General features: G+C 40.2%; 2 protein-coding genes across 3 annotated transcripts in view; both read left to right on the top strand.

Annotated features, from left to right (window-relative positions):
- Positions 1-3,529, top strand: part of LOC137980414 (kinesin-like protein KIF16B) — a 46,000-nt gene extending 42,471 nt beyond the window's left edge. For both annotated transcript variants that reach the window (XM_068827850.1, XM_068827848.1), the window contains 2 exons: positions 354-437; positions 1,380-3,529. In XM_068827850.1, coding sequence (XP_068683951.1) covers positions 354-437; positions 1,380-1,535 — 240 coding nt within the window. In that variant the 3' untranslated portion in view covers positions 1,536-3,529. The remainder of the gene's footprint in view (positions 1-353; positions 438-1,379) is intronic.
- A 2,431-nt stretch (positions 3,530-5,960) lies between these two features.
- Positions 5,961-8,665, top strand: LOC137978847 (alpha-crystallin B chain-like). Its single transcript, XM_068825957.1, has one exon. The coding sequence runs from the start codon at positions 6,053-6,055 to the stop codon at positions 6,677-6,679; it is 627 nt and encodes a 208-aa protein (XP_068682058.1). The 5' UTR covers positions 5,961-6,052; the 3' UTR covers positions 6,680-8,665.
- Positions 8,666-8,791: the final 126 nt, after the last annotated feature.

Raw genomic sequence — 8,791 nt, 5'->3', positions numbered from 1 at the left:
TTTCAACCCAGTCGATTCTAAATTTCAATGTAAGTGCTCGTTTGCCTCACACTGGTCAGTAGGCCGTGTTCAGTTTCACGGTGCGTCATCGCTGTTGTTTTGGTGAACGAAAACAAAAGATCTCTCGTTAGCTTTTTCTGTTCGCCCACCAGCATTTGCACATTACACCATCGTCACCTCGTTTTCAAGACATTTGTTGGAAACAACCTATTTGGTGCAGGAAACTTCATTTATCTTTTGCCTCAGTTATTAAGGCGAATAAGAAGCCTTTTATCTCGCTTCGTCGCTGAACTGAGTTTTTGGGTTACGACGGTGTTGTTTTTTGCTGAGTCTTCTTCGATTTTCGTTTTCAGGTGGGATCGTTGGATTTTCCTAATCGTCGCTTTTTCGGCAACCGAGCTGAGGAGTTTGTAAGAGCACGGAGAGCTCAACTGGAGGTCAGAACTAATCAGTAATAATTAACAGTTTTCCATGAGCCTCGCGTTGGATATGAGAAATTAGTATAAATACACAGGTGATTATACAAAATTGCGATCTCTCATTGGCTCGCTATCTCGGATTATCAGCCGATAATCACCTCGACGGACAAAATGGCTGCCAGGAGTCGTTTTGCCACTGTAAGTGAAGATGATTTCGCGTTGAAATGTTTTTTTTTCTCTTTTTTGAAATAATCACCTGTGTATTTATACTAAAACAATTATTCGCCTCAGGCTCAGTGATTATACGTGAATATTCACCGATAATCACTTCGCCTTCGGCGAGTAATTGTTAAATATCGTAAAATAGTCTGAAATCCAACAAGCGTAAATGCAATGATTGTTTTATTAAACTTTAATTAAATTCTGAACGCTTGGACATTTAGAGATTAAAGCCAATCAGCTCTCATCTTGGCAACACTTGACTCAATCAGTTTCCACATAGGTCATACAGTATATGAGCTGATGACCAAGATTGAGTGAACCAATCAGGAAGCTAGAAACGGGATTACCTATATTCGTGCTCATTCATTTATCGATGTCTTTACAAAACATGGATATCCATGAAAATGATTTAGATTCTGGCTGCCTGTTCCATTAAGCGTAACTTTCTCCGCATTTTTTTTTCTCCAGCGGCAAGCGGCCTTGTTATGTAACGTCTTTTTGTCTTTGTAGTCTGCAACAAAGAAATGGATCAACATGTAAAACGGAAGTGCAAACATGCAATTGGTTTTATCATCATTGTCACAATCTGTTTATTTATTTATTTGGTATTTATTCCCTTTTTTTTGGGGGGGGGGGGGGTTGCTGCTTTCGTACGCTTCAGCGAAGTCTTTCCATTAACTAAAAAGTATTCATATATGTTTTCCTTCTTTCTTTTTTAATCGTCATTTGTTTTTGCAGACATACCTTCAGTCATTTATTGGACTTTGTTCCAAGATTCCAGATTGCCCTATATCATCCATGACAGACCGGCACCTCACCAAAAGGGACCTCTGCGATTTTTCTCCGTTTTTTAAACAAGGAATTTTCGAACAGACGAAAAACTACTCGGCGTAACACAGAGAGCGTTGAGTCGCGTAGAAAAAGTGCTTCTGACAATTCCACAACTCGAGAGTATTGACAATTGTGAAGTTTTGAAGTTCACTCGCGTGCGAAAGGCAAATTTTGTGATTTGAAGTGGTCAAGAGTAATTGTGATGCTGATTGGCTTGAAAGTCCAGGCAATTTCCCACGCTTTTGAAGTCGACAACGCGTCGTGGTGTTTTGATTCTGATTGGCTGATTTACGTGCCGTATTGTCTTCGAAAATTTCGGCACAGAAAAGCAATCCGAGGATAAATTTCAGTGCGACAACTGTCAATTGTTGGAATTGTTAGGTATATTTATTGTGGACACTTATATTGAGGAAAAGTAGATATTTACGCTTACGAATGCAGTTTTCTATGCAGCGTTTTGTTATTTTGTAAGGAGTGTTGGGTTACGTAACCGTCAGCCATATTGGTTTGTTAAAACGATGGAAATAATTTGGAAAATATAGTTTACTTAAGTTACTTGATCATCGTGACGTCTAGTGAACCTTAAAGGGAAGGAATTAAATTTTTTCCTCAAGTACAGTTTTGGTGCTTTCCCGTTTTCTGTTCCCTTGGAAGATAGCAACAATTTTTATTTCTATATATACGTCACTTTTTTGACCATAGATATGAAGATTTTCATGTGTGACGTACATAAGCGTGACAGAATTTTGTGCGTCACTCTAATAAGGTCTAAATTAAAGTAGCTGTAGGAGACGTGTCGCTAATTAGTCTCAAAATTATAATAATTGAAAAAGCTAGTAATTAAGTAGTGACGTGTTATTTACCTACTTACGGTTAAAATAATCGATTAATTAGTTTTATGTACTCGAGCTAAGTGTTTATCAGTGATGGTAGTGATGACCCGGTACACTCATTCTTTTGTGAAGTATGGTGGAGTTAATAACAAATTTATCCGCTGGATTTATTTATTTCTGTAAATAGGGCTTTGTCAAGACTCTTATTTAAATGTTTGGCTCTCGTGTACCCATAATTTTACGGTTTCAGAAACCATCATGGGTGGGGGCACACGTGGCTTGAAATTCCAGATAAACCATCATCCCGCTTTGAGCGATTTTTGGCCGTTACAAGTCCGTCGAAATTGTAGGGAAGATATTCAACCTACCGTAACGGGTTAGGATATTTTTGGAAATTATTTTCATACTTGATCAAAGATATCCAAATTACAACGAAATATGTAGGGTCACGTGAAGATTTCTAATTGCTATACTTCTTAAAATACACCTTAATCACTCGGCGGCCACTGTGGAGTGCGTGGGAAATAAAGGCTTTGTTTCAGTTGTATTGTCTTTGCACGTCTAGCCTCGCACATTCTCATCACCAGAGCCTCGGATCAACCCAAGGCTCTGGGGAACTGTATGTAGGAGAACATGCGCCGTAGAGTTCTTATAGCCAGAAATTGGGTATTTGAAGCTTAAGGCGCTTGCGCACTTCTCTTGCTAACCTGAATGCACCAATTAAAGACGCGCCAGTGAGAAGACACTTTGTTTCAGGGTTCCCCAGAGCTCTTCTCTTCCTTGGTCAAGAGAAGAGCTCTGGGTCGAGATTGAGCCTCACGCTGAATGAGAGGCTAGATGTGCAAAGTCTTGTGTTTGGACATTACAGTGATATATGTCTATGATCTATTCCCCGTTGAATGAATGATATCATGAAATAATCATTAACAGTAATAATATAGTTTTGAAATCCGTCACCTTCAAGTGAGATTATAGAGGTTTGAAATTTTCGTCCAAAATCAGTCTTTTGAGACTTAAAACGTGTTTGCCTCACCAATCGAGGTGGTATCAGAAGCCGTAAGTTGCTTATTTTGGGCAATAATCGCGGGTTTATAAGCCTTGCATGTATTTTATGATGTAACGTTTTGCAGCGAGGACTTAAATAGTATTGAAGTAATAGAGGTTTTGAATGTCATAATATTTGGATTGGGTTTCACGAACTGCTTTCGAAAATTAAAGTGCTATAAAAATGAAAAAAGAAAGTAACCGACTTACACAAGAAAATAAAATTCTTAAGTGTCGGTTTACTGAGTGGTTGTTAATTTTGAATGTCTAAATGAGAGGCAATTGCCTAAATTGTCCAGCTAAGTCCGAGGACCACTCATTCTGTTGTCTGTTCAGAGCTGGTCGGTTTTACTACGGTACTGGTGAGAAGGTCTTGCGAACGGAGGGAGTCGTCCAGCGAACTGCGGGTCGCTGCTTGACTTAAAACTATTACCATTTCAAACCATTTTTATCTCTCTTATTGAAATCGAATAAGCTTCGTAAGTTTTTGGCAATAAGCAAATTCCCGCCTTACGTTTGCCTAAACGAAGTTTTCACTGAATCCAGCTCCACGACTAGTTGTTGTTGTGCGGAATCTCTCATTGTGTCGTTTCTTAAACTCCCTGGTCTCGTCTGCAGAGCTAGCGGTCTTTATCGGTAACGACCTCTCACTTGTTCTGGAACATGCACAGTCGTAATGAAATTGATTTCGTAACCGTTGGCAACCACTGAGAAGTTGATTGAGGACCGAAAGGTTCCCGACTTTTTTTCTGGACGTAACCTGCGATCATCATGCCCTCCTCCCTGTAGGCCTTACTTGGGACGAGAATGATAATCGTTTCTATAGGCTGCAATGTTTCGGTCTGCAGCGACACTAACAGCCTTTGGCTGGGTTCGAAAGCTGGAAGACCAGATGTTTTGGACCTTCTGCTCTTTACTGTACAGGCACGTGATTTTTGTGAAACGCCGTTGGGTTGAAAATAGACAATGAAATATTGTCTATTGTTTGCACACCTTGCCCCCCAACTTGTGGTAATTTCTCATGTCGCCTTCTTTTGCAGGAGGCAAGACAGAAATGTACTAAAATGCATGTCACACTTACAGCACGCTTTTTGTTTCAATTACTAAAATTATTCAGGGGCCCATTTCTCGAAAGTCCCGAAACTTTTCGGGGCCTTTTCGGGTGTCACAGTTCCCTCTGTATCTCATGAATGGTATGATTTAAAGCCATCAAACTTCATAATCATCTGGGGTTTTTTTATTTAGAAAACATGTGAAGTGAACAGCTTGTCAAAACAAGCTAATGACTGTTTCGTAAATGACTTCTCGGGCCCAAAAAGTTTTCGGGACGTTCGAGAAACGGCCCCCCTGTTAGCGTCGCTTGTCTTGACACTACCACATTTATATTGCCGAGTATCTTCTCTCCGTTAGAGCTCATTATAGCTTTAAAATCTGGCATTCTCGTCACCAGAGCGTCGGATCGACCCAACGCTCATCTGGGAAACTCTATGTAGGAGAACATGCGCCGTAGTAGGGTTCTTATAGCCAAAAATTGGCTTAAAAATTGGCTATTTGAACCTTACGGCGCATGCTCACTCCTCGTGCTAACATGAATGCACCAATAAGAGACGCTTTTGATTGTTCTTCACGCAAACCAATGAGAAGACACTTTGTTTCAGGGTTCCCTGGAGCTCTTCTCTCTCTCAGCCAAGAGAAGAGCTCTTGGGTTGAGATTGAAAAATCTGGGAAAAACTATGCGAAATGTTAAGGAACCGCGTTTTAAAACCCTTTGAACAAACAACCCGAGCAGCCAATTGTTCAAATTAAGAGCTAAGGTAATATTTCTTTGTTGTAATCTTAAGTGAAAATTGGGTGAAAAACAGCCAATATTGAACACTTTCAGTGAACTCGGCAATATAATGCTACTCTGGATTCTATTATTTAATTACACAATTATGTTCCAGACGTATGGATTTCTTCGCTTATAAGGTGGATGATACTTCCGATGTAACTTTCACCTGGGATTTTGATTTCGATCGTTCATTATATTAGGAGAACCATCTATCGAAAATGGTCTTCATTGGAAAAGGATTTGATTTTATATGGATGTGACTATTTGAGGGCAGGGCCGAGCCAATATGTTTTACTATTAGATGTTTAGAATAAATGTGATATTTCAGTGTCTTTTCCTCGGTAAAGGAAAAATGTGATTTATTTAAGGAACCAGGGATGAGCAATAAAATAAACGTCCAATATGCCCATTTTTTCGAAAGAAGATGTAGTCCTGGTTATTGCTTATCGCGACAGCTTTTTATCCACAGCCTACCAAGATTATCATCCTTGTATTTGAGAGTTTGGAACCGTTAATGCAAGCTTTTGGTGTTTTAGTCATAACTGGACAGTATTCACACACTCCTGTTTTTTTGGGTGGGGGAATAGTGGAGAGGTTGGGGGTGTGAACCACAAACATCTCGAAGCTTCCAAAGAGTATCTTACTCAACGTCCATCCATTTTAATGTACTCAATAAAAATGAAATAACACTGTAATGTCTTAATATTGGCGCTTCTGTGCAATATACATATTTGATAACTAAGAGCTTCACGCTGTTTTTTCAGCCGGTGCTAATTAATATCCCATGCAAACCTCTGCGGTTTTTGATGGGGGATTTAAGGGGACGAATTTCTTCAAACTGGAAAACACTGCTTTAAATTCAGGTGTCCAAAATGCAGCGCAAACGATCTGGAGAAGAAAAAATCCATATCGCGTCTTTAGACGTGCGGAATTATCGGCCTGATGAAGTTAGCCTTCGAGTTGAAGGGGACAAATTGGTAGTGAAAGCTAAGCATTACGCAGATGGCAGCTTTGGCTTCGAACGAAACGAATTCCAGCGCACTTATACTGTCCCTCAAGACGCAGATCCCACCAGCATAACGTCGAAAATTTCCCAAGATGGCTATCTCACTATACAGGCTAACAAACGAATGGTGAAATCGATCGAAAATGATTTCACAGTGGGTGGATTTGAAACTCGACCTGGAGAGGTCGCAAGGATCGACGACAAGAAATTTAGCGTTTTGCTGGATGTGTCGAATTTCAAGCCCGAGGAGATAAAGGTCAAAGTCGTGGGGAATGAATTGTCGGTGAGCGCCAAACATGAATCAGAAAAAGAAGGTCATTTTACCTCTCGTCAATTCAACCGGCATTTTGTGCTGCCAAAGGATGTTGACATGAGCTCTGTCCTATCGCGGTTAACTGATGAGGGGAAGCTTTTGGTGGAAGCTGAACGAAAAGCTCTACCACCCCCACAGGAGAGAATCATCAGCATCGAAAAGGACAAAAAAGTGGCTTGAAGTGATCTTCTGCAAATTTAATCAGAAACAACAAACTTGAACACTTCTCCTAAATAAATGCTAAGTCTTCTTGATAAAAGGAAGTAATCCTGGTATTATGTGGTACAGTACATATGACAATTTTCTTTTTGTGTGTGTCATCTAGAATTGACAGCAGTTTTTTCCGACTTAAATGTTGTCGTGTAACACAAGTCATTTTTGCCTTGTTTGAGTTTTTCTGTGAAAGACCGATGCTTTTCTTAAACGAAAAGTGAACGCTTCAAAGCAAGAACAAACGTAACCGCATGTATTTGACCCTAGCCATAAAAGTTAATCGCTTATAAAGGAAATTTTTTAGTTAAAAAGAACTTAAACGGCAATGAAATATCAGTCTTCGATGACAATGACAGGAATTGATAAATTTTGTAACGGCAATCAACAAATCGAACAGGTTCTTGAAGTACAAGGAAAGGTTACGTTTATACAAACGTTGGCCGTGTAGCACTTATATTTTAAACAGAGATCCGACCCGAAGGTCGTGGGTTCAATTCCCACCTTGGTCAGAGTTTTTCTCTGTCCTTGTGTGGGCGCATTTCCATCAGTAGGGCTAACGCTCACATGGTTCATATGGGATAGAAATCTAGCACTTCACATTACCCTCTATTCAGTTAACCCAGGTTCTTGAAGTGTTTGACTTGCGCATTAAGTGTTGGTTTTTCCCAAGGAATGCGAGGCGCTTCTTTGACCTTTGGAGAACTGTAGAGAGGCGTGATCGATGAGAAAGAATATTTGCCTGGGAGCATACATGGAGAGCAAAACGCTTTTGAGCCCTCGAGGTGATGGAAGATTTGTGAGGTCCTGTCCATTTGCAAATGTTCCCCAATAGGCCACTTCGGAAAATACCATCATACTCTTTGTTTGTCCCTCTAAATTTTGCATAAGCATTGTTTTTGTTTTCTCCTGGGACCATTGTAAGTCCCAAGAGAAACTGGAAACAATGCTTATGCAAAATGACAAAGAGTATTATGGTATTTTCCGAAGTGGCCTATAGGTGTTAACCAGCCGGGTAGTCGAGCGCGCGCCTTACCCAGCGCAAACTGCTTCAAATTCTGATTACGCTTCACCGTGCTGCTTGCGCAGTTGTTGATCGGTTAGGGTAATGAATTTTAGTTCGATTTTTCCGACACGTGATTAATAACCGCTAGAAGCCATTCAGCAAATGTCATAATGCAAAACACGACAGAGCAATTGCTTTCGACAATCGATTGAAAAGCCTCTGTCTATATCAACTTACCCAAATTAAAAACATTACACGGCATACAGTGTCAAGCAAAGGACACGTTTTCGTTTCGTTTTTCGTTCCACAAATTTTACTTCTATAAGAAGCAAATATATTTATAAAAACTGTCCGAAAGACTACATTTACACAATAGTTTAACGGGAAAAAAACATCCCTAAAATCAAGTTTCAGCGGAAGTCATCCGATAGTTTTATCTCTACCAACCCTACCCTGGTGAGTGCAGAAAAGCCAGAAAATTGCGCCTAGCAACTTCAACTCTGTTACGCACGGCTTACTACGCTCCTGAATACGGTATTTTTTAAAGATTTTATTCCTCCTTGACCAAAAGATACATGGACTCAACGTCCCCCTTACAAAGGAAACGCTTGTTTGAAAAGGTATTGGCCTTACCGGAAACTGGGAAAGACCAAGCACTCATTCCGCGGCTAGGGTTTAGGTAACTCGTTTGGATGGACAAATGAAGACAAACATGGCGACAGTGTCTTGTTCTGTCCGCTCAAACGAGTTACACAGACCACGCACGAAGAATTAGCGCTTGGTCTCTCCCTTTTTTCTGTCAAAGCCTACCGAATAGAACGAATGCATAAATGGCGGCCAAAAAAATTATTTTGTTTATGTGCTAATTAGCCTCACTAGCCTCGTTTGCATGGACAAAATATAACAGAAATGTTGCTTGAGAGCGAGGCTAGTGAGTCTCATTAGCACATTTGGCCGCCATTTATGCATTCGGTCAATACGAGGCATTACTGTTACAGTGCACCTAAACTCAAATATTTTTCGTCTACAATATTAATCTCCCCTCCAAAAGCAAACATGTTTTACCATTCTTACCT

Source organism: Montipora foliosa, chromosome 12 (genome assembly GCF_036669935.1).
Source record: "Montipora foliosa isolate CH-2021 chromosome 12, ASM3666993v2, whole genome shotgun sequence".
NCBI lineage: Eukaryota > Metazoa > Cnidaria > Anthozoa > Scleractinia > Acroporidae > Montipora > Montipora foliosa.
Note: the sequence above shows the minus strand (reverse complement) of the source record. Positions and strands in the feature narration are given on the sequence as shown.

Excerpts from the sequence above, each read along its gene's own strand:
- LOC137978847 (XM_068825957.1), top strand. The coding sequence starts at position 6,053 with ATGCAGCGCAAACGATCTGGAGAAGAAAAAATCCATATCGCGTCTTTA.